Source organism: Protobothrops mucrosquamatus, unplaced genomic scaffold, assembly GCF_001527695.2.
Source record: "Protobothrops mucrosquamatus isolate PMUCROS unplaced genomic scaffold, P.Mucros_1.0 scaffold2142, whole genome shotgun sequence".
Classification (NCBI taxonomy): Eukaryota; Metazoa; Chordata; class Lepidosauria; order Squamata; family Viperidae; genus Protobothrops; species Protobothrops mucrosquamatus.
Genome location: NW_015388240.1, coordinates 19,798 through 45,403, shown reverse-complemented (window position 1 = coordinate 45,403; position 25,606 = coordinate 19,798). Strand labels below are relative to the sequence as shown.

General features: G+C 40.2%; 3 protein-coding genes across 5 annotated transcripts in view; 2 read left to right on the top strand and 1 right to left on the bottom strand.

The window, feature by feature from the left end:
* TMC6 (transmembrane channel like 6) overlaps positions 1-797 on the top strand; it is a 30,440-nt gene extending 29,643 nt beyond the window's left edge. Inside the window, exon 20 of the mRNA XM_015824163.2 lies at positions 297-797. The gene's annotated coding sequence lies outside the window, so the exon portion shown is untranslated. The remainder of the gene's footprint in view (positions 1-296) is intronic.
* Positions 798-1,759: 962 nt separating this feature from the next.
* Positions 1,760-11,700, bottom strand: ARL16 (ADP ribosylation factor like GTPase 16). Its single transcript, XM_029285731.1, has 4 exons — positions 11,512-11,700; positions 8,154-8,267; positions 3,628-3,743; positions 1,760-3,509 (listed from the first exon to the last, which is right to left on the bottom strand). The coding sequence occupies exons 1-4, from the start codon at positions 11,611-11,613 to the stop codon at positions 3,344-3,346; spliced, it is 498 nt and encodes a 165-aa protein (XP_029141564.1). The 5' UTR covers positions 11,614-11,700; the 3' UTR covers positions 1,760-3,343.
* Positions 11,701-12,601: 901 nt separating this feature from the next.
* On the top strand, positions 12,602-24,938 carry HGS (hepatocyte growth factor-regulated tyrosine kinase substrate). Of its 3 annotated transcripts, none has more exons than XM_015824160.1 (21): positions 12,602-12,715; positions 14,048-14,132; positions 16,051-16,126; positions 16,275-16,367; positions 17,890-18,013; positions 18,563-18,615; positions 19,143-19,211; positions 19,371-19,495; positions 19,786-19,864; positions 19,961-20,059; positions 20,749-20,844; positions 21,282-21,320; positions 21,443-21,586; positions 21,933-22,143; positions 22,384-22,556; positions 22,668-22,808; positions 22,905-23,082; positions 23,191-23,324; positions 23,464-23,592; positions 23,789-23,884; positions 24,095-24,938. In XM_015824160.1, the coding sequence occupies exons 1-21, from the start codon at positions 12,679-12,681 to the stop codon at positions 24,206-24,208; spliced, it is 2,295 nt and encodes a 764-aa protein (XP_015679646.1). In that variant the 5' UTR covers positions 12,602-12,678; the 3' UTR covers positions 24,209-24,938. The 3 variants fall into 3 exon arrangements, with proteins under 3 accessions (XP_015679646.1, XP_015679644.1, XP_015679647.1); XM_015824158.1 differs by having other exon boundaries at positions 21,930-22,143; XM_015824161.1 differs by lacking the exon at positions 19,961-20,059 and having other exon boundaries at positions 21,930-22,143.
* The last annotated feature ends 668 nt before the right edge of the window (positions 24,939-25,606 follow it).

The following is a 25,606-nucleotide window of genomic DNA, read 5'->3' as shown; positions in this document are numbered from 1 at the left end:
GGAACACATTATAACAGAAATTTAGGCTGCTATTATATTTGGTTACTTTTGCAAACCAAGTCTTTAGATCCTCTATTCAACACACGGGATGCTAGAGGACACCATAAGTAATTCAAGTATATGTCTGGGATTGTATTTACCAGCAAAGATAAGGATGTGCTGTATTTTGCAAATTGGTATTTTGAGGAGAAATATAAAAAGGCAAGATAAGGATTGAAAAATGTGTTGTCAATAGGAAATGCATTGTTCATTGTATTGACTGTAAAATCATCACTAATTTTCTTATTACGTTACAGATCCATTTTTCCTTAGCATCTTTACCAGCGAACGTACCAGGTGAACCTTACCCTGAAGGACTTCATAGAAAAGGAAAATAGATATGGGGCTATCCAGAAACGTTTTGATGAACACATTCAGGCTGCTGAAGATACTGACTCCCTTCACTCCTGCATGTGAATGTCATCTACCTTTGGTTGAAGAAGTTACAGCATATTCTTAACATTCGCTGGCCATTTCAGTTTCTGTCTTCAGCCAAAAGGAAACTTTCCAGAACCAGACTAAGAGCTCCCAGACTATCTCAAGATTTTTACAGACGATTTTTATAACAGAGAATTCAAACTGATATTTTATAATGTGCAATGGTCTGAAGTATTTTGTCTTGCCAGGATTATGAGATCCATGACCTCATGTGGGAGAGTGTACAGTTACTGGAAAGAAATTTTTCTTACAAAGGACCTCATGGTTTAATATTAATAAAAATGACTTGTCTTAAGGGAGTAAATTATATTCTCTTTTTATTCCTTTGCTACTAATTGTCTACATGAACAGTTGTCATTTCTTAAGTTCTCATAGTGTGCAGTTACTCTAACATGGTTGTGCTTGCCTACATTTTAACTCATGCTCTGAATGTATTTGCATTTCAGGTGTGAGCACTAATCTATAGAAGAAATCTTAACTCTTTGCTACCTCATTTTTATTTTCTTTGTGGAACTAAGGTATACAGTTATGGGCCATTTTTCACAATTTCTAGGTTCCAATCAGTAAATAAAACCTGCAACTTTCTTTTTAGAATTGTCTGAGTCACAAGAGCCAGATGAGTGACAGTGGGTATGAGTGTGTGTGTCATAGTGAGGGAAAAGGATGGGATTTTTTAAAAAATAAAGTGTTGCAATCTAAGACATGCGCTCATAACTCACTGAATAATTCTAGCTGCTCTTAATATCTTATGGAAATTAAGGAGTCCCACTGGGTGGTACATGTATGTTATCCCATTATAAAATCCCATTCCCTTTACCTCAGCTGTACAAAATATTTTCCGAAACATGTTAACTGGCAGCAGAACTAATCTCATTTCTGGACATGTCATATCTCTAATCTATCCACGTTGAATATTAAGAATAGTCTGTGCTTGCTTGAATTTATACAATTGGAAATGCTACTTTAATAATCCATTATGAAATATGTTTCTGAATCAGAGCTTCAGAAAGCAATGTGACAGGACTAATGCCAGCTCTACTTCTTGGAGGTCGGTGGCTTTCCCTTGCTGGCGCTATTTTTTGCTTATTCTCTGAGCCCAAGCTAATTCCTCAGGGAAACTATAATTTATTTTGTCCTGCAAACTAAATATCTTCTAAAGAACAAATGACTAAAAGTTACTAGTAAATTTCAATAAAATGAAAGTAACGAGCAGCCTTGTACAGAATGATGCTGTAAGAGCTGCTTAATCATTGACACAGTAAGTAGTTTTTACTCTATGAAATATTTATTTCAGATCAATATTTAAGTGTCTAATTTAGTGCATTGTCATAAAAACACCAATAAGAAAATACGGCAGCATAAAACGGGTTGGTTCATAGCTTTCAGATGCACTGAATTCATAATTTACCAGCTTTTGGTATTAGGAATTCAGTGCAATTAATTAAAGCTCTCATTAAAGTGGGTGTTTATGGAGGGTGAATACAGAGAGATACAGCATGATTTGTTGGGAGAGTCAGTTCTACTGGGTTGAATCTACCCATTTTGTGAGACAGGAAGAGAATGTGATCTGTGTTCACCTCTAGTTGAACCATCTTTGCGATTGTCCAGCAGGAGGTACAACTGGACTGAATGCCAGCATTCATTCTGTAAATATTCTTTACTTTTAACCCTAGTATATATTTGGTTTCTTACAAGCCATTCAAAGATTCTCGAGAGTCTTTGAATTGGAATAATAACTGGTTAGTGGCTCTGATGGAGGCCACTGATACAAGAGAATAAAATGGAAAGCTGAGAAGATAAAAGTTTACGTGAAAGAGTAACAGAAGAACTGAATTTTAAATAGAATACATCCAATATTGGTAAGGCTCTCATCTTGTTACATCTTAAACTTTACCATTTTTAATTGGTTGAGAGAACTAATTAGTCATGCAGAACTTTAGAATTGCTACATTGCACACCCATTTTGTAATTCAACTATAATCTACTGAGCCATCGTAGATGTCGTTTTTGCTGGTGTCCCATGACTCAGCTATATCTGGTTCACATGATGGTATGAGCTCACCAAAAACCTAAATTTTCTAAGAATGTGAGATTCTAGTGAGAAGCAATTAAAATCAAGGAAACACCACAAAATTAACATATTTCTAATGTACCTCACAGAAAAGCAACAGTATGCACTACAGCAAATACTGTATATGGTATTTAATAAAGTAGGTCAGTGTTACACTGGTCTGGATGGAATTTCTGGCTCAGGGAACAACAAGAGATTGCACCATTGGCAAAAGCTATCTGCTAAAGCCCGTCAAGTTAATATTTGGTAGGACTACGAATTTTTGGTTCTCAGAGTTAGATCACCGGTATTGTAGAAAATAGTTAAACTACTGACAACTGAAACACAAGAGACCATGCACACAAACTCCTGAATAAGATGCTCAGACTTGAGCAACCTGAATCTCTAGTGTGTTATAGAACAGGAATTTGTTTGCTTTGTACTTCCATCAGATCTGATTTCGTGGACCAGAAAATAATACAAAGCATAGAAACTTTGCGTGAAATTAAACTTCATGTTGCCTACAAAACCTGATTGGTTCCTCTGTTACAGCATGTTTACTTGCAGTTATTTCATCTGTACCAATACCTAGAGAAAATCATACAATGCTGTATATGATTACTGTGCTTACCGTTAGCAGCTTCAATATTCCCTTTCAATGCATCTACATGCAGTAGCAACCTCCAATTTGCCAGTTAAGAGGCAATCCACTGAATAATTTAAATGACATATTTCTACATCAAAGTTTGTGATGGCAATGTTGTTCCGCTGCTTGCAGGAAACGCTTCAGCTTCTTGGCATTTCCAGATTCCAACTTCAATCATGCAGGGTGGATTGCAACCACTTCATTACATCAGATAAGCCCCTGCCGTCCCGTGCACTGATCTCGGCCACAGTGATAACCTGTTTGGCACAAGCAATGATATCTTGGATTCGGAATAATGACTTCATCTCCACCAGGGACATGTAGCATGGTAAGTCACTAGGAATCAGAATAGTGAGGGAAAAAGTAGTTACACACCCATTTTCATTTGCCTGCTGTGCTGACAAAAGCCACTGATGTAAGTCTTCTGTCTGGAAATTCAGCTTAATTTCCTTACATTTTGTTGAAAATGAGGAGGACAGGAACCGATGTTAGCTGTTCAGCAGAAAGGAGGGACAGGAGCTGGACACAGGATGCGGAAATCTGAGTAGGATTGGCAGCATCAATCATATACTGCAGGAGAGAGGGAGCAATATACTTAAATAATATCCTAAAGTACTGTATAAGCTTGTTTGCTTATTTCACTATTTGTGCCGCTTGCCAGGTCAAAACTAGAATACATAAAAATTTAGCACAATCTGAAAAACAACACGCATAAATCTTTGCCTGTGCAGTTGAAGCCCAATTTCCCCCAATTTTATAGTCTATAGACAATTTTATAGACAATGGGCTGTAAGGCTATATTTTTATGACCCTTTAATCTCTTTATTCGAGATGGAGTTGGGACAACTGAATGGAGCTGAGCGTTTACTGGCTGGATGCCCTTCCTGATGCCTATGCAGAATTCACATGGGAGTCAGGAAGGGCATCCGGCCAGTAAATGCTCAGCTTTATTCAGTCACCCCAACTCCACCCCGAATAAAGGAATTGAAGGGTGAATACTAGATATAATATATGCATACCTATGTCTAGAAATATGCTTACAACACATTACATACATGTTTAGGATTATGTAAGTTTTTCTTGTAAAGGAATGCCAATAGTATCTATCAGCCCCACCAGATTTGGCAGAAGGAATATTAAAATAAGATAACCTTTATTGTCATTTATTTTTATTTTCCAAATCCCATTGATTAAAGAGTATCATTTGGCAGGACCCAAGAGATGTGTCATCTTGTAGCATTCCCTGCCCTTTGGTGCACCATTCCTCCCAATATTAGATCAGCCCCAAACCTAGCTAGTTTCTGCTGAGTCCTTAAGACTTGGCTTTTCTTTCAGGCATGTGGCTGGGAAGTAGTTGGGATCATAAGTAGTTCAAATTTGCTACTGATTGGTTTAGTCTTTGCCATTTTTCATTTTTGCTTTCTCGTGTGTTTTTATTTACTGTATTTTGCGTTGCACCATTGAACAGTCTGAAAGACCAGATTAGGGACTGATCATCCTGGAGACAATTTTAATCTATGTGGTTGCTGAGAGTCGAGAGTCAACAATGACTTGATGGCACATAATCAATTTTATTATGTTGAAGTTTTCATTGGGTTAGCTACCCAATGAAAGTCACTTTATGTGAGATGGGGATCATACAGATCTAATACATAAACACCCTAGCCTAAGAAATAAGAGTGGGACACTTAGCAACAATAGCCGTAAACATTTAGGTTTATATATTAAATATATGTTGAGATTATAAATCTAGTTGACATGTCCCAGAACATCTATAATTCCTTAAAAACCGTCAGAATATATATGTCGGGTCATTTTATTAGAAATGTGAGAATATTTGATTACAGATAGTCCTCAACTTACGACCACAATGGAGCCCAAAATTTCTGTTGCTAAGCAAGACATTTGTTATGTGAGTTTGCCCCCATTTTACAACCTTCTTGCCATATTTATTAAGTGGATCACTGCAACTGTAAAGTTAGTAACACGGTTGTTTAGTGAATCTGGCTTTGCTTGTCAGAAGATTGCAAAAAGTCACCACATGATCCCGGGACACTGCAACCGTCATAAATATGAATCAGTTGCTAGGTGTCTGAATTTTGATCACAGGAGCATGGGGATGCTGCAATGGTCATGTGAAAAACGGTTGTAAGTCAATTTTTCAATGTAACTTCAGACGGTCACTAAATGAACAGTTGTAAGTTGAGGACTACCTATATTTATTTGACATTTTTGCTCACTTATAGCAAAGAAAAAAAATCTTTCGGCAGGTTACAGTCTTAATTGTAACAAAGTACCCATGGCACATTTAAACAATACAACAAAATTAAAAAATGAATAAAAATAAATAAACTGCTCAGGTGAAGAACAGAACCAGCAAATCAATAAATAAATCGCCACAAATCAAAAACCTTCTTGAATAATGCCCTCTTCAGTAGTTTCTGAAAGCTTAATAAAGTGGGAACTGATCAAATTTTAGGGGCAAAATGTTCTAGAGCAATTTAATATGGTTGGGGCTGCATTTGGGAGTGTTGTGGACTGCAGGCAGCCCACATGTTTGGCACCTGTGCTCTAGAGTACCCTGCAGCTGCACACCAACAATATTTTTAATAGCCATGTGCCCCCCCCCAATCCCCACAAAAGGAAGAATAAAGACGAAGTGGTAGTTATCAAGTGCAAATGGGCCCAGGGAGTGCCTCTTGAGGAGACACACCACGGCCACTTTCAAGCAACTGACATTAAATTTCCTCCCTCGTCCAGTCTGTTCCCTCTCTTTCAGATACCTGAAGTAGCCAAGAGAGAGATGGATGAAGCACACAACTGACCAAGGATAACCAAAAGAGCACCCTATCAGTGTCATTAAAGTTCAAAGGATAGAACCCATTCTGGGTAACAAAGAATCAAGACCTAGATGAATCAGAGCAGCCTTCATGAAAATTTGTGTTAAACAGTCACAGGAGCGGTACACAGGTAATCCTTGATTTACGTGACAGTGATGAAGTTATGAGAGACTTAAAAAAAAAATCTACTTATGACCCATTCTCGAAATTACGACTGCCATTCCCCCTCACCCAGTGGTCATGTGACTGCATTTCAGGTGTTTGGCAATCAGCTCATCTTTATGACCAGCTTCAGCGTTCCCTGGTCATGTAACCTTCATTTACAATGTTTTTTGCCATTTTCCAGCAGAAAATTGACAAAAAAAACACCCATGGATAGGCTGGATTTGTTTAATGACCATGTAGTTTGTACAACAAGCATGTGTTTCACTTAACAACAGTGATGACTCACTTTACAATAGTGATAAAAATAGTCATAAAATCAAGTTGGATCACAAAGTGCTTCAACTTATGACAGCAACAATTTACAACCAAAATTCCGGGTTCCACTATGATCCTAAATCAAGGACTACCTGTATATATTTTTCTGCTTTCCAGTTCTCTAAATGTCTGTGCCAATGCAAGAGGTCAGAGGTTTTATGGCAGCTCTAAATCTTACAACAGTACAGGAATGTGAAAGCCCAGGAAAAGTAAACAAGGAGCCTGCTTTCCATGCAGAGAAATCCAAGTTCCAAGAATCAGAGCTAAGTATATTCTTGTACCAATCCAAAGTTCAATCAGGGAATCAAAAACACGGGTCAGAAAATCAGGCCTAAGAACAAGAAGTTGGTTACCAGCCGAAATCCGATTCCTAAGCCCTTCTTTTATAGCAGGATTCAGGCTTGTCTGTTTTCAAAGTCAAATATCTTTTGAGGGCCCTTACTAAGCATTCACCCCTCTGAGACAGTGCTGAGTCCCTGATCACAAGGTGTCATTTAAGATTAAAACTACACTCCCATTGCCCGGCCCAGGCATCTGGATCTCTAACCCAGACAGCAGATTTCTGAGAGAGCAATATCACTGCCCTCACACAACCAGATTTTGGAAATATACAGTACGCTAGGTCTGTATGTTCATCAAGTTGTGGACAAGAAAAGTTTTACTAGGACTGCACTGCAGCTGACTGACCCATTCACTGGCACATGTACAGTACCATGTAGGCCAGCTAAATAAGCTCCCAAAGCCATAGCCTCCAAGAAGCTCCGGGCACCCTCCAGCCCAGTGAGTAGTTGCTCTACTTCCTCTCTCTCTTTTTTTTTTTGTCAAGAGTCTGTCATTGATTTGCTCACTTACCTTCACCAGATACTATCCTTTCCAATTAACAACACTGCACTTTTCTTTTGCAAACTCCAATATTACAAGATAAGCATAACCGTAATAGCCAGGCTCTTCAACTCTACCAAAAATAATTCTAAGTAGCATTCTTCCAAACCGACTTAACTTTCCCTTTCAGAAACAAACATTCATTGTTTAGCACCATCTCTCATTCCTTTGCATCTATACAAGCAGAAAAACTGGTATGCCATTGATAGAAGTTAAAAGGCCTCTGTTCTCTCCCCTCCCTCCCCTCCCCTGCCTTTTTAAGCAGAAGAATTTTTAACTGCTGACCAGTCCCAGAATAAACATACAATCCTAACTGATTCCATCAAAGAGCAGGAATCCCCCCAAGATAAAAGGAGATGCCAGAGGTGAACTCCACGTATCTGAGGGCGATCTTCCTTTACGGATTTCACACAGGATCAAAGCCCAAATCAGGAGCATCTGCACATCTGCACAGGAAGGACACATGTTAAAACCAACACATACACAAACCACACTTGCTTGCTCACATCAAGGACCAGTCCTCCTATAAAACCAAGCCTCTGGACCCCATTTCCTTTGTAGTCTACCTCCAAAAGAAATCTCTTTGTTCTTGGGAATAAAATTGGATCTCATTTCTCACACTATGTCTGGATTTCATTTTCTGATTTGTTCTTGTGCTACCCTGGCTCGTAGGACCCCAAATTATTCTTTTAACATCATAAAAATGGTTACAACCTTGCAAGCTTATTATAAAAATAATACCCACTGAATTATATACAATATATTAATGAACACTCACCAGGACAGCATGGCAGTCACTATAGTAACTGGACCAGATAGGACCCATGCAGCCTCCTAGCTCTCGAACTGTGATCTTCTTTCCTATTGAGAGATCGGTAAGATTTGTGCCTACCTGTAAAAACACATACAAACAGATACACAGATGTGCAAATGAATGATTTTATTGTACGCTAAACAGAGACTGTTTAGTGTACAATATATCACAATTACAATAGGTTTTCTTGCCAAGAATGTGTGCACAGAACTGTAGATACTGTCTATTCTGTTAATTGGGTTCCCTATCCTGGTATGGTAATCTAACTCTCCCAATTCTAAGAAGAGCAAAACCTGAATATTTTTCCATAAAAAGTTCTGGTATGCAATATCATAAAGTTATTTTCGGGATCCTCAAAAACCTGAGTTCTAGCTTCAGTGCAAGGTCTGATATAAGTCAGAAAACCCTTGGTGCCAGAAGGTTTTTTTGCTTTCATTGACGGTATGTTTTTCAGGATTTAAACATCCAAAAATATCCATGTCACATAAATACTATTGAGCTATGATTAACATGATTAACATTTCTTCAGGTACTTCCCTTTACCAAGGCTGGAAAAAGCAGCAGCTGAAAAATCATAAGTTGGAGGGAACATGATAATATAATTCAGCAATTTATTTATTTTTCACATTTTTAAACTGCCCATTTCCCTGAGAGATGGGTACTAATGGGTGAATACCTAATAACAAGCCACAGGTGGATGGATGCACATCATATCAACACACATTACAAAATATAATGGAAGGAAAATCATAACAAATAGAAAAAGTAGCAAAGTTTGTCCCAGAAGAATTAATCCTGAGGGCCACCTAGTGGCTTTAATTACACGAGGAAAACCTGCTTTGAATGAAAGTCTGAAAGCGTGAGCATGATGATTAGCAATTATATTGCAATAGTGACAACTATAAAATTACAGTTAGAGCAGCAACAAAAGTTATTTTTAGATCTATCTGTAATCCTGCAGTACTATGATGCACAATGTAGTCCTACTGGTAGATTAAGAGATTCTGGTAAAAAAAACAACACATAAAATGGTATAGTGTGTAATGTCTAGTGAATACACTAAGCCAACATTCATATCTTTATTGGAAAATTTATAAAGAAGTATTCTCGAAGTAATTGTTGTTATTTCTTTTAGCAGTGATAACTTCCAACAAATATTTTCTGCGCCTGTTAATCCTACTCATTGGCTGTAATTGAGCTATCTCTCTTTACAGAACTATAACTAATAATATGATTGGGCTGTCTTACACAAACTTCAGGTGATGCCACAATATTTCAATTGAGTTGTCACAGCTTTAACTTGGCTGTTCCAAAACTCAGTGTCTTCTGCTTCAGCCATTCTAGTAGATTTATATGTATTTTAGGACTATTGTTTTGTTGCATGATCCATATTCATTTAAGCATCAGCTCGTGGATAGATACCCTGCCATTTTCCTGATGAATTTGCTGATATAGCCCAAAATTTGGCTTTTTCAATTATTACAAGGTGAAAGCAGTCCTATTCTTTATGCACTCTTCTGCTAGAATGCAGTATGTTTTTTCAAAACATAACATTTCTCATTAACACCCAAAAGTTCTACCTTTGTCTCAGCTATCTATGGAACATTTTCCCGATAGTCTGCCAAATCATCCAAATGGTGTTTGACAAACTTGAAAGAGGCAACAGTCTACCCAAAGTATCCTCCTGTGCACATCACTCTTGTTCAGTATTTTCTGTATGATGATCTCATGAGCACTGACAACAGATAATGCAACATTGATTTACAAATTCTTCGCCATTACCCTGGGCTTCTTTTTACCCTTCTGGTGTATTGTAAGCCTTCCTCCCAGAATGATTTTTACCAACCATCGCTGGGGAGAATAACAGTCATGTTCCACTTTCTTCATTTGTACACTATTTGCCTAATGAACTAATGGGCAAGTGTTGAAATTGTTTTGAAACCTTTTCCAATACAATGTTTAACAACCTGTTTTTCTGAAATCCACAAAAATAATTCACTTCTACAAGCCCGTGTCATGGAGGGAAGGCTCCAAAAGCGGTAACCAACTTTTTACTTAATTGAGAAGAGTTCCTCAAACTCACACCTAGATTGTCATCAAATTAATTGAAACATCTAGTTCAACTTCCTTGAGTTGATTATCCTAGGCTTCAAATATTTTCCCCAATACAGATATTAAATACTGACTCAATGTTTTATAAAAACATGACACAGTATGCTGTTTTTATTATTATTTGTTTAATGTAAATGTAAAGGCACTAGGCTAGAAATCATGAAATCTAGTCTTGCCTTAGACATGAAGCCAACCTGGTGCCTTTGGGCAGTCATTCTCTTAAACCAGTGGTTCTCAACCTTTTTAATGCCACGACCCCAACCGGTCGTAAGTCAAGGACTAAACCGGTAGTAAGTAGAGGACTAAACCGGTCGTAAGTCGAGGACTAAACTGGTCGTAAGTCGAGGACTAAACCGGTCGTAAGTCGAGGACTTTCCCTGTCCGGGAGCGCCGCACATGCGTGGTTCCGCCCCCTGCGCCGGCCGAGGCGTAGCTGGCAAGTGGCAGAGACAGAGCAGGCCGACCACCAGCTGGCACAGCCCAAGGGAGGTAAGGCACCCGCCGGAAAAGGGAAAAAAAATGGCGGACAAAAAAAATGGCGGACAGCCTTGCTTGGCGACCCCCGTGAAATGGTCGATCGACCCCAAATGGGGTCCCGACCCACAGGTTGAGAACCACTGTCTTAAACCTTGGAAGAAGGCAAGGGCAAACCACTTCTGAAAATCTTGCTAAAAAACCAGGGACTAGTTTAGGCAATTGCCAGGAGAGAAGGCTGACTTAAAGGCATAGAAAAAGAGCTTTCTCTATTGTTTACTGAAAAATACAAACAAATCTTAAGCATACAGTATGTGGTATCCTACATTGTTTCTACTATTAATCCACTGTATTCAACACCTAAATAGTACTCTATGGCCATTCCCTCAGCAGTTTGTGCAATCTGATGAACAATACTCTGATGGCCAACTTTTCAGCCATCAGACAAGCTGTAAGGAAAAGAGCCTAATACAGAAGACAACATATACCTCGCTCTTGCCCAATAATACTGAGAAAAGGGGAGGGAGAACAGAAAATACTGTTTAAGGTTATGTATATAAGAATGTATGGATGTACTTGAGTGTCCTAATCCCGTTTTCCACTGCTTCATATACTGTACCTACCAGCTCCAACTATTTATGTGGGCTCAATTCTACAAACCAATCAATCTTGATCTATTTAAAGAATTCTTTTCAGTGGACCAAAACTAGTGAGCCAAAGATAATAAAAACCATACCGTTGGCAAAGTAGCTGGTGATTCTCCAAGGTCCTTGGCCCCATCCTTGGAGCTCAGCTGTATCAAAAAGCCATTAAGGAAGATGGTAGGAAAGAATAACATTCAATACAGTAAGATACAGGTGGGATTGAATTTTTCCAGAATAGCCTTTCTCAAACCAATACTCTCAGACGTCTTCCATCACCTGTGCTTATCTGGGAATTATGGAATTATTTCTCAAAGATGATTATCTGGAAGACAGCAGGATATAGTAGGAAAGGCTGCTCAAGAACAAGTTCCTATCTACATCCTTGCCCAACACAGCAAAGACTTAACTATTCTGTGTAAAAAAAAAAACCACCTACATTCCAAACATCAAGCAGGCATTTTTAAATTTCATCCCTCTCTCTTGACACCTAACTGCACACACCACTGTTAGCCCCAAGATTCTTACAAGGGAGGCCAAATCCATGTAAATTTTTTTTTCTGGGTTTGCATTTAACGATTTAATATTGTATGTATGCCGCACTTGAAAAAGTAATGGCAGCAGACAGAAACCCATCTTCCAAGTCTTCCTTTTGCATTTAAACGTCGTTAAAATTAAATATAACCAAGACGCTTTTTGCACCGTCATACATTTAATGTCCCATTTAAAAACCACAATTTAGTAATCACTTTCTGAAATCTCTAGAGGCCACCCGGAGCCTGGCGCCTCGCTGCCTTGGCCAAGAGGCATGGCGCACCCACCTCCTTGGTCAAAGCATCTCCTCGCCCCTTTCCTTTTCCCTTCCTCGCCAGGCCCTGCTCAACTTCGTCTGCCTTTGACCCGCGAGCCCCGCTTCCCCCTTGGTCGTCGGGACCCCAGATATAGGATATTCTGCAGCCGCTTCACCAGCAGCGACTTTCCCACCCCGGTAGCCCCGAGAAGCAGGTAGAGAGGAGAACAGCTTCCCGCCATTCCCATAGCAACCAAGGCCGACTCTACGGTCGCCAACGTTCTTCGCAGCATTCATTGGTTCGGAGCGACAGTTTACTTCGTTCACCCTTCACCCAATCGCTAAGGCTTGCCGCCGGAAGGCCCGCCCTCTCCGCTGACTGGAAGGCGGAAGCGGGGCCTAAATTGCGGAGACGTTGGAGGGGAAGAGCGGCGGTGGGTCGGTCCGGCCTGATCTTGAGAGGGGGAGCACAATGGGGCGAGGCGGCGGCACCTTCGAGCGCCTTTTAGGTACTGAGGGGGGGGGAAGGGAACCGTGGCCTAATCCTGCCTCAGAGCTTCGGCCTTCATTTTAATGCCTTGCTTTCCTTCGACCTCCCTTTCTTCGGCTTCTGTAAATCGCGTCTTCCTTTTGGGGGGATCTTCCGTTGCATCTGAAAACCAGTCAAGCCCCTGAAGCGTTTTTCCTTTTGTGCCCTTTCCCCCCCCCCCACATACACCCATATTGATTTTCCTGTATTTATTCGTAGGATCGTTGTCCTCGCGCCACAAATCGCTAGGTTGCACTTTAGCGACAAAGAGGTCGACTGGAGTGATTAATAATGTGATATTGCCTAGCGTCATGTGATGGGTTTGCAGAATGGGGGGGGTCTTTTGTAGATAGGGGAGGGGTCTTTTGACCAGCTTGATACATGGAATGATACAAATGTGTAATTTGAAAAAAAAACAACACATCAGTTCCTGTATTTGTAATTGTACAAGGCTGCTGATCTCGTCACTGACCTAAAATCAGGTTCTACAAGGTGACTGGTTGTACCAGGAAATAACAGAATAAGTAAGTGCTGACTGAATCAAGGAAAACATGTTGCATTAGGACAAATATCAATGGGAAGAAAATCTACATCACCCCCTATCAACAGTCCACAAATTAACTGGTGTTTTTGTACTGATGGGAAAAAGACAATGAACAGCTATTCATTTCCCTTTCAATATAAGGCTCTATTTGAATTTGGAGTATTAGAATATACCAAAGTATACCATTCTAAAATATACTTCAGTTCCTTCAAGAAATTTATAACATGACAGGGAAGAAGAAACTAAAGGTGAGAGAGTGATATGCAGAAAGATTAAATATGTACAAAAGTACATGTACATGTAACTAGGATTTATTCTACATAAATTGGAAAAAAGTACCAAAGTTTATGACAGAAGGAAGTTTGAAGGAAGAATTGGAAAGCAAAGAAGTGAAGATGTTATAATCTAAACTTGTTGATAGAGATTCTGGAGTGGCCTGATTAAAAAAGTCTATTTATTGGGAAAGATAAAGAAGTAATTAAAGGAAATATAAGATATCTGGACAAATGATAAATAGTATGGTTGGAGGAGCAAATGTTTATAGCTAAACTTAGATTTGACAGCCAAGAGGTCAATTTCACTGAGAAAAACTGCTTGGTAATAGCATACAGTAAATAACTGTAATAGCTGTAATTGTTTGTGATCTGAGGTTCGCATTCATGTCTAGTAATTCTTGTCAGAAGAAAAACTCCTTTGTTCATCAATTCTCTGATAGTGAATATAAATTTGAATTTGTGCCTGAATGACTGTTATTTTAATATCTTGCAGATAAGGCCACAAGTCAGCTTCTGCTGGAGACAGACTGGGAATCCATTCTACAGATCTGTGATATGATTCGTCAGGGAGATACCCAGTACGTGCTGAACTCTACCATGTTTTCATTGCCCTATTTTTATGCACTTTATTGACGAAAGAAGCATTCTTTCATTGCAATTAAACTTAAGCAAAGCATGAGTGGAAAGAAATGTGCTGCTGACATAGAAATTTGAATCTGTGTTTATCCATTTTCCAAACCCAAACTTTTAGGTATTGGCTACATTGTGTCTCTAAAGACCTTATTGTTCTATAAACACTCTTGGGCCATTCAAATAAAGCATCAGCTAGCATAGTGTGAGATCTCTGGCCTATGTATAACTCACCAAATCCTTGGCAACCCCTAGATTGTTGATAAATTGAAAATCTTTAATAACAAAAAGAAAAAAAGTAAATACATAGGGAACAATCATGTCAATGGTATAGCAATGTTAATATTAGTTTCATAGTTTTAATTAATAATTAATATTTTGTCCTGAGTCCTGCTCACTTTTGTAGTGTGGATTCCAGGATGCTATTCCAGTGTCATCCCTCAAAAAGGATGATTGCTTGCTATCCTCCAGATAGCATGGACTTTAGCTCCCATCAATCCCAATTAACATGACTAATATCTATTAGTCATTAACTCACGTATGGAATTATTATCCAGTACATAGAAACTAAGGATAATCTTTCTGGATCAGGGCATAGATCAGATTAATACACACTCTGTGTTACACACTCCCATCAGATCCATTCTAGAAGCTCATGAGCAGGATTTGAAGTTGGTAGCCTTTTTCTGTTATTGCTCCTTAGATATATGATATGCTATCTTTGATTTTGGACATAGATTATAATTTTAGACATCCTAGACAACCCAAGGTGACACAAGTTTGTATTGTGATGTCATAGCATGAATCCTAGACTTTTATACTTTCACCCCAGTGTTGTATAGAAGTATGTAAGTCATGTGGTTTGTGTCACAAGTTTTGTTATTTGTCCCATCCCCATCTCTCTCTCTCCTGATGATGCCTATGAATAGTGCGATTAACATGAATAATCATTCATAGCCCTATCCTCTGAATGTGTATCTTGCTCATCCATTTTAAAATCATTTGCATTGGTGATCTCTGTTTACTACAATGAATTTCATAGCTTAATTTTGTGTGAATAAGATTGTTTTCTCATTTAGATTCTACTGCATTCTAATACTATGTGTGAAAGAAAATATATTTTCTGCTATCCATTTCCCCCCCTTATATGCATGGTTATATTGTACTCTGCTTTGTTAATTAAGAAGCATTCAGCACTATTTTTTCCTTTTTGCTCTGCCCTTGTTTTGGTCATTGCTGCATCTTTTACAGCTCTACAATGGATTTTTTTTTTTGAGAAATAACTGATTTAAGATGCAGTTGTAAAACTGATTTATATTAAAAATATTTCACTGGCAATTTTTATTTTTATTCAATTGGCTAATTGTTCCTAGGAAATCCCAGAACAGAACTTGGTTGCTACTTGGGACTAAGCATATAATTGGCTCCACTCTAGTTGGCCCTTTAGTCCATTATTCTAGGTCGGGGGTTCCCAACTGGGGCTGTGAGATGATATTCCAGTGGGTGCGAAGGGTTTTCAAAGTTATAGTGCATATGCATAATTTGTTGCTGTTATTTCAATCTTTTGTAAGGGGTGCGAGAATATATCAGAAGCGTTCTAGGGGTGTGGAGTATAGAAAAGGTTGGGAGCCACTGTTCTAGGACATGGTCATTTGGGATATTTTCTTTGTCTGGGGCTAGTCTAGTCATAATATGACTTTTTTTTGGTTTTGTCTTGGCATGTACACAGCCTCCTTCATCAAGTGTTTGCATTTTGTAAATGATTATACTATGTTTCATGACAGGAACAAATGTTAGCTGGCTTAAGTTTCCTTGCAGCTTTCATTAGATTGAACTGGTTCTCTTTTTCCCCCTATGTTTTCCCAGGGCCAAGTATGCTGTGGGTGCAATTAAGAAAAAAGTCAATGATAAGAATCCTCACGTGGCACTCTATGCCCTAGAGGTAAGCAGAAGTATAATGACACTCCCTGGTGACGAGGTTTTCCTCATTTGGGCCCATGTGGTATGCATTGTAAAGGAGATCCAGACTATTTGTTGTGAAGTCTCTGAACTTTTATTTGGGAACTAACTTTTGTATATTTTTTATGCAGGTCTTGGAATCTGTAGTAAAGAATTGTGGTCAGACAGTCCATGATGAGGTGGCTAACAAACAGACCATGGAGGAATTGAAGGAATTGTTGAAGGTAATAGCACTTAGGCCATTTTTCTTTACGGTAAGCTACACTAGAGAAAAGCCTTACACTGGAGGGAGGTGGAATAGATTGACTTTGCTGTTGTTTTTTCCTTGAAGATTTGTATTATTATCACATGACAAAAACACTACCTTGTATGACCTTTTTTTTTTAAAGTAAACAACATAGAACAAATGCCAAAAGTCCTAAAAGTTTTATTTTAAAAAAAATCTGATTTGGGCATTTAAAATTTTAATGACCTTATTCAAGTATAATATATTTATGCATGTATATATATATACATATTACATCTAACATTTCAATTAGCCTGAAATAGTTTTAAAGCACAATCATTTCCATGTCTTTCCATGTATTTGCATAGCAAAGATTTCAGCCTGAATAGTTGTGCGTACCTATATCAATGTATGTGTTATTGATGCTTTCATTGCTTGAATACACTCACTGCTGGGTTGTTTTCTTCCTTATCATCATCACATTTTATAATGTGTGGATTTTATCTACCAGTGTCAAATGAAACACATCATTTTCTGTGCTTCAACTGTATCTGTATCAGGGAAGAAAAATAAATGTTCGATAACTTTGCAGGTCTTGTATCCAGATTTGCTAATTCTTAAATATAAATATATGGCGCTGTTTTTCAAAAAAGCATGTTTTTACCTGTCACAGGTGTGACATCTATATAATATAGATATATAAAAACACGTGCGTATTCGAATGCAACGTTGTGTCAAAATTTCAAAGCAATCAGTGAAGAACTTTCGGAGATTTAAGATTTTGAACAAACGAACATTTACATTTTTATTTATATAGATATGTATATAGTATACACAGGTGTAGTAATGCTCCTGTAGCTGAGTTATGGAACATCTTTTTCGTAGAAGAACACTTGATTCAAATCCTGGTCTCTCTTTTTGCACCATAGAGTAAAATGACTCCTCCCACAAAGTCCATTATTATTGTTGCTATCTTAAGCCTAACCCTATCCAATTTAGATCTTGTCCTCGTGATCTTTCCTGCCTTACAGTATTTCAGCCTCATTCCATCAATGGTTCTTGATGGAAGCAATATACTACAGTATGATACAAGGGGAGAATGTGCTTGTATCTGCATCTTCGGTAATGCAGAGGTAATCATGGTGTTCAGGGAAGAGTATTTTTCTACAAGATCCTTGCTGTATCTTTAACTTCATTTTTTTTAGCTTGTTGCAGCAGGAAGAGCCTTAAATGATTTTATGTTTGTGAGGTAAGAACAGTCATTTGTGCACCAAAACACCTCTTAAAATTAGATACAAATGTCTTCAGTGAGAATAATTTTTTTAGGAAGAAATTATTTTGGGTCCCTAATCATACATGTTTACAAGCAGTGACTAAACAAGACAAAAAGTTGAGTTTAACTTTTGTTGCTCTGTGGGATGGTGCATCATATATCGGTGTCATAGCTCAAACAATGGAAGATTGCGAGCTCAATTCTGTTGGCTGCAGTGCCTGATCTTGATCCTTCCTATTATCTGCAGAGACAAGTTGAGGCAAATGTTCGCAACAAGATCCTGTACCTGATCCAGGCATGGGCCCATGCCTTCCGCAATGAGCCCAAATACAAGGTGGTCCAAGATACCTACCAGATCATGAAGGTAGAAGGTGAGCAAAGACAAGTAGCTTTCCATTATGGTATTAAGGTCATTTGTATGGGTGGTATGTTTGCAGCTGGGAATTTAGAGAAATCAGAACTTTCCATTTATTTATTTATGTAATCAAATTTATATGGCCTGAAAACCTCCTCATGAATTTACAGACACTAGTGAAGTGCTGGTGGCAATTGCTTACTGTGTTTCAAATACTGATCACAACCATTTTATTTCTTGGGCCTATCTCAGTCTTCGAAGTCTGGAGTCAAAAACAAATCCCTGTGCCCTTGTTAGTTGTCACACTATGACATTCATGGGATTTAGTGGTCAATTGATTATCTGGAAAGATGCTGAAGATTTCTTGGAAATAAATCATGCCCTATAGCTCCCTATCTTTGGTTGGTTTAAAAAAAAAAAAAAAGAGGGTCCAGGGCTTTGCCCACGAGGCAGAGCATAGGGAAGCCTGCAGACAGTTGCTCATATCCATCATGTAGTCCTCAGCTCAATATCCAGAGCCTAAGGTTTGGCATGGAGTGGGTTGACAGTATTAATCTACCTACAGGTCATGTTTTTCCAGAATTCAAAGAAAGCGATGCAATGTTCGCTGCAGAAAGGGTAAGTCTCCCAGCTGGGAAAGCGGCTCACCTCATTGGGGGAAATAATTTGGACTGTTCTGTAGTAATTACATTTTGAATGTGCAGTATATATTTGTTTTGTCTCTGCTTTCACACTGTTTGTAATGCTGAGAATTTGGGATGAATCAATCCACCACCGTAACAGCTGGTTGAGGCAGGTGATAAAACACGGCCCCTCCTATTTTTTTTTGCCATCTGTACGTTAGGAATTTTCTTAATTCCTTTCTTCTCCACTCATTACTTCACATCTGTGACTTGTGATTGCAATTATATTTAGACAGATTGGAAAAATAGCTAATCTTTTTTCAGCTTGTAGGTCAAAAAAAAATTACTTCACAATGAGCTTTTACTGTCCATTAACGCATTATACCACTGGGCCCATTTCCTTTATTTGTAATGCATTCTAGCATAGGGGTACCCTTGGAAAACTTTGCACATGTAGGATCATGGCAACGTGTTACAGTCGCCTTTTTGGCACTCCTAATTGCTGTGCTTCTGTGTGGCTAGGCTCCTGATTGGGTGGATGCAGAAGAATGCCACCGCTGTCGAGTTCAATTTGGGGTCGTGACTCGCAAGGTGAGTGTTACGGCATCCTCTGATCCTGGGATCACGTGCTAAACGTGACACAGAGTTTGGTTAGAGATATTAGGAGAGAAGAGGCATTAGCTTTAAGACTTATGTTTTCCTACCAGATGTTTATTTTGGAAAATTCTGATGGTTCTGGTATGTTCACAGCATCATTGTCGGGCCTGTGGACAGATCTTCTGTGGAAAATGCTCATCCAAATATTCCACCATCCCCAAGTTTGGCATAGAGAAGGAAGTACGAGTATGTGAGCCTTGCTATGAACATCTCAACAAGTAAGAGCTTAGCTGTAGAAGAGGCTACTACATAAATATTCTGGAAAAAATGGCTGTTTGGGGATCTCTGCTTTCTGTATGTGTGAATGCTGGGTGTGGGATTTATAAAAAAATGAATAGCCTAGCCTATCTTCTCTTGTCCTACCGAATGCAAATCCCAGAAAAAAATGATAATTGGTTCATTGCAGATTATAGTTTTGCTGGGCCCCTCTGCTTTGTCTCCCCGTTCAGCTTGGCAAAAGAGGGTAGGTTCAGAAGCAGTCATGAACCTGTCCTTTCTATCTATACAGAAAGGCAGAAGGAAAAGGAACTGCTACCACAGAACTTCCTCCAGAATATCTGACCAGCCCTCTTTCACAGCAGTCCCAGGTAAGTCCTTGCCCGTTTTAGGTCTCTGTTCATCTGTAATTTAATTGGTCAGTTCCACATACTAGGTACAGTGAGTGCTGTTTATTCTGCCCATAGCTGCCCCCAAAGCGTGATGAAACTGCCCTACAGGAGGAGGAAGAGCTACAGCTAGCAATTGCACTTTCCCAGTCTGAGGCAGAGGAAAAGGAAAGGATGGTTTGTGTTTTGATCGCGATTCTTGCAAGTTGTCATAACTAATTTTCATTTGTCGTAACTGATGTTCCTGTAAATTCCTCATGCTTGGCTGCTTTGTGCTATTAGAAGCATTTATTTAGCTAATCAGACTTCTGTTTTTTTTACCGCGACAGCCTGTTGTCCGGTTGTGAGAGATTTGTGCGAATGTCACTCTTGTCTCCAAGTCAAAAGAAGCCCCTTAATTACCAGATAATTACCTGATAGTCTCTCTCACCTAATCTACTGTTCATAAACGATCCAAAAATTGAATTCCTCAAGACTTTTCAATCTGTGTTACATTCAGAGGGTTACAATATCGTATTTCATTTTCTGACATCTAGTTATCACAGATATACTGTATTTTAATGAAATGCCTTCATATATAAGATATTGTAGTTTTGACTGTCAAAAGGATGCTTAACACTTCCTCATAAGATTGTGTAATAATCCAGATTTGATGGGGGAAACATGATTTGGAGTGTTTTTACATGTTGATAACTCCTTAAAAATTAGGTGTCTTCCTAGTCTTGTGTGTAATCCCAGGTTTGATTTAAGAAGGTACTGTCTTTCCCCTCTCAATCCTTACACAGCGCTATTCTTTTCTCTACTGCATCTCTCATGCTGATAGACAGCAAAGGGCAATTGAAGTAATGTTTACTTTTCCTCTGCAGAGACAGAAAAGCACATATTCTACATACCCCAAGGCTGAACCCACACCAGTCACCTCTTCAGCACCCCCAGGCGGTGCCCTCTATTCCTCTCCTGTGGTAAGAGTGCAGCCTTTGGCAGAGAAGAGCCAGCAGAGAAAGATTTTGGACCCCTGCAGTCTTAAACATTTTTAATATTTTTAATTGGTTGTTTATTAATATGCCAGCCAGAGCCATGTTTGTGAGATGGGCAGCTATATAAATCTGATCAGTCAATCGCAGGAATCAATCAGAGCATTCTGTGACTGTTAAGCCACTTCATTTCTCATTTACCATGACAATTCAGTAGTATCTTGATCAGGCTAACGAAGGATATTTGGAGGATGAAAATAAGAATTTGGTTGTTGTTGTTTTTTGCTCTCATCTGCCTTGCTCGAGCAGCTGATTTGCAGGTCTATTCTCAAGGATTTGATTTTTTTTTTAAAGGATAATTAGATTGTGGGATATTTTCATGACGTTAATCTTACTAAGAATAACAAATTCTATGTCATTTTCAGAACTCCTCTGCACCTCTAGCCGAGGACATTGATCCTGAGGTGAGACTCCAACCTTTTTAAGCTAATGGGGAGCTAGTCTGAATGATATACTGACAATAAGCTGCTGGTTTGAACGATGTACTGACAATAAGGTGCTTTCATTTCTCAATATTTCTTGGCAGTTGGCTCGATACCTGAATCGCAATTATTGGGAAAAGAAGCAGGAGGAAGTGCGCAAGAGCCCTACCCCTTCAGCCCCCCTGTCCATGGGAGAGCCAGCAACCCAAGCTACTGAAGTCCCACCTGCCCCACTTAGTGTGGTGGAGGTAGGGACAAACCCCTTCTGCATGAGTACAGCGTCGCTCTCTAGGCATCGGTCAGACTCATCCACATCATCGTAGGGGGTTAGGGAATGTTTGTTTATGAGCTGGGAGTAGAGGTGCTAAAGGAAAGTTTAAGAGAGGGTTCTAGGCTTTTGGGGGGGGAGTTGTGAGTAGTGGGGGTGCATCTGCTCTTGTGTGGGGTTTATGTGTGGACTAACATAAAAAGGCAGTATAGTTAGTCATCTTGAAAAACCAAATTCGCTTTTAAAGAAGAAGTGCTAGGATTCTAAGGTGGGAGAAGGCAGGATGTGGGGCTTCTGGTCAGCGGTTTCCCATCTCTCCCCAGCAGCAATATCAGAACGGTGAGACGGATGAGAGCCACGAGCAGTTTCTGAAAGCTCTGCAGAATGCGGTCACCACCTTTGTCAACCGTATGAAGAGCAACCACCTGCGAGGGCGGAGCATTACCAATGATTCGGCAGTTCTCTCTGTCTTCCAGTCCATCAACAGCATGCACCCCCAGCTCTTGGAGCTACTCAACCAGCTGGATGAGCGCCGTTGTATGTTATCAGAAGTCCCTGATGTGACTGAAAATGGTTTTAAGAGTTCCCTCGCCCCCTGCTGATTCTTAGCGACCTAAGTGACTATTACTACTTTTAGATTGGTGTGGGGTTAAAACAATCTGGTGCTTCCCAATTCTTCTGCCGGTTCTGCTTCTGCTTTCCTCTTAAGAGATTTGGAAAAGTGTGGCTCCAGTGGGGGCAATGATGTGACTCCAGCCTTGTCCTTCTTTTCCACAGTATATTATGAGGGGCTTCAAGATAAACTTGCCCAGATCCGGGATGCACGGGGAGCCCTGAATGCCCTGAGAGAAGAGCACAGAGAAAAGCTGCGCCGAGCTGCAGAAGAGGCAGAGCGTCAACGTCAAATCCAGTTAGCTCAAAAACTGGAGATCATGCGGCAGAAGAAGCAGGTGAGGCTTGGGTCGTGATGTCCCAAGTTTATTTGGAGCAAAGATTCATCTGCTGTCTGAAAGCGTAATGACCACAGAGCCTAACACATCCTGTGCTGTTCCCACCTTTAGGAATATCTGGAGATGCAACGGCAGTTAGCCATCCAACGCCTTCAAGAGCAGGAAAAGGAACGCCAGTTGCGGTTGGAGCAACAGAAGCAAACGATCCAGATGAGGGCACAGATGCCTGCTTTCTCCTTGCCGTATGCACAGGTATTTGAGTGGAAGAAGACCGGAGAAGCCAAGGATTCCTTTTGCCCTTCCCCGCCTGCAAAGTTCACGGGAACCAATCTTGCTTTCTGTGCGTAGCTGCAGGCCATGCCTCCCGCCAGCGGAGTGATCTATCAACCATCAGGACCCACAAGCTTCCCAGGCACCTTCAGCCCAGCAAGTTCCGTGGAGAGCTCACCCATGCACACGGTCTACATGAGCCAGCCCACCCAGGGCAGTACAGGACCCTACACTGCAATGCCTGTGGCAGGAACAGGTAGTAGAAGTCGGAAGGAGTGGGTGTGGATTTAGCACAATCCTTTGCTGAAAGGCTACGAAACTCAGCCCAGAAGGGTGACCTTCATCTCTTATGTGTGTGTTTCAGATCCTGGCATGGTGGGCACCTACATGTATTCCACAGGCAATAATAGCGCCCAACCAGCTCCACAGGGACAGGCAGTGCCCACCACAAATCCTGCCTATTCTTCCTATCAGCCCACACCTACGCAGGGCTACCAGGTATGATTGATCTTGAATATTTTGTTTGTATGTTGAAGCTGATCTAGACTTTCTTTGGAAATTTCTGGGTATCAAAATTTTCTACTCAAAGTTGCTATGTAGGGAACATCTTGCTCCAGCCATCTTCTTTACCTTGCAGAATGCAGCCGCCCCTTCCCAAACGCAGACAATGCCTGCCATGACACAAGCGGCTCCCCAGTCTGGGGGTACTATGGGTTACATGGGCAGTCAGTCAGTGTCAATGGGATACCAGCCCTACAACATGCAGGTGAGAAAGTTGTTTTAATTACTGTTTCCTTTGCTGAACTCCATGAATGGGAAGGCCATCCGCAGGAAGATGAACAGGGAATATGTAGTGATGTTCATGGAGGTAGGAAAATTCATATGTAAGGGCCAAGTGGCTGCATTGCAAGAAGGGGCTACTTAATTCTGGTGCAAAGTTTGACACCCTCTTTTTCTGCTAGAACCTTATGCCAACTCACCCTGGCCAGGAATCAGGTCTGAGTAGCCTGCCACCCCAGCAGCCTTACCTGTCAGGACAACAGCCTATGTATCAACAGGCAAGTCTTTGAGCAAATTTTCAGGGCAATCTCCCTCTCCCCTACCCCCACTAAATACTAAGGACAATGTGTTGAATTCCTTCCCCTTATTAGTATTAAGATAATGACTCTGCCAACCCTTGAGCTAACGGAGCAGATTCCTTTCCTATAGGAATTTCACTGGAAGAAATGCTGTCTCACTCTGTGCTCGCTTCCATTTATCCTTTGCAGATGGCACCTTCCGGAGGGCCTCCGCAACAACAGCCTCCTCCCCAGCAGACCCCTCCCCAGGTGCAGCAAGCACAAGGGGGAGGTGGAGAGGCTCAGCTTATTTCCTTTGACTAATCTCTTGGGTTACAAGGCAAGGGAGGGATGGGTTTCTAAAACATTGTAAAGCTATCATTTGTTGGTCACTGCTGTACTTGCTACACCATTGCTGTTCCTTTGTGCTGTGCCCTCAGTGGGGTGAGAGGAGAGTTGAGTCCTTGGTGTTGGGTAATTTCCCACTGTCTGTCTGCAATTTCCCATTCCGTCTGTCTAAAGTGCTGCCAGGATCAAGAATCTGTAACATCCTATATATGCTGCTACTCAGCTGTGGAGAGAGAGTGGCCCACAGCCCAACTCACCTAGCTTTTTATTAGTTGGATAACAGAGCTTAGTTCTCAAGCAATCACTGGTAGAGCTAGATCATTCAGGAAACTGTTCTCTTGTGGGGGAAAATAGCATTTAAGCATGCTCCAGAGTCAGAATTTATGAGATCCAGTGTATGGCATGGCCCTGAGCCCGCATTCTCTCTCTCTCTCTCTCAGTCACATCTAGCCAAGCAAGTGACCTTCACTTTGCCTAGCACACTCAACTTCTTTCCCCACTAATTTTTGACATCTCTCCACCACTTCTCTCCATGTCTTCTTAGAACCCCTCTCTTGGACACAGTCTATCCCAATCCAGTATGTTTTTTAAGTCCTCGCCCCATCCAACCTATTTGTCCTTCTGCTTTGAAGATTTGTGTCTCATACTTAGTGGCTGGTGTAGACAGAATGGAATCAGTGACAATAAAAATAAGTATTTAAAACTTTCCTAGTCTGTCTTTTTTTTTTTTTAACAATCCCTGTGCTCGAGTTTTAGTCTTTGCATAAATGTGCATTCTACCAAATATGTCACTGGGTTGTGATTACTGAGGTACTCCAGCAAGAATACAAGAGACATGCTGTGTTCCAGAACTCAGGGAATTTTCACCCATTTACCAACGGAAGAATCTAGAAGTATCTAGCTTTATATCCAAAAGTTTTGTATCTAGAATACAAGGACCAGGGAGGTACAAAGTCCTACACAAATCCTTCCACTGGCCCACCAGACCAATTGAAGCCAGCAGATTTCTAACCTTCAGAGGCTCCTCCTCATCTCCCGTTAGAGAAACATTACTTTCATGCTCTGAACACCTTGTACTTCAGCCTGCATCAGCATTAGTCCATCTAGGAAAGGGAGCCTCCATTATGTCTTCAACAATAGTAAGCAGGCTTTTGGATGAGTTCTTGATGAGTTAATAAAATTGGATTCCCTATATTTGGTTTTCCATTCTGCAATATTCCAGAAAGTCCAGCATCTACCCACTGACATTATAGACTTTGGTATATTTCTATTGAGAAGCTGCATTGATCAATAAAGTAATAGCAATAAAGGCCTTGGCAAAATGTATAGAAAATTAGCCCCTCCCTGACCTGATTTAATCTATGTATTCAACTA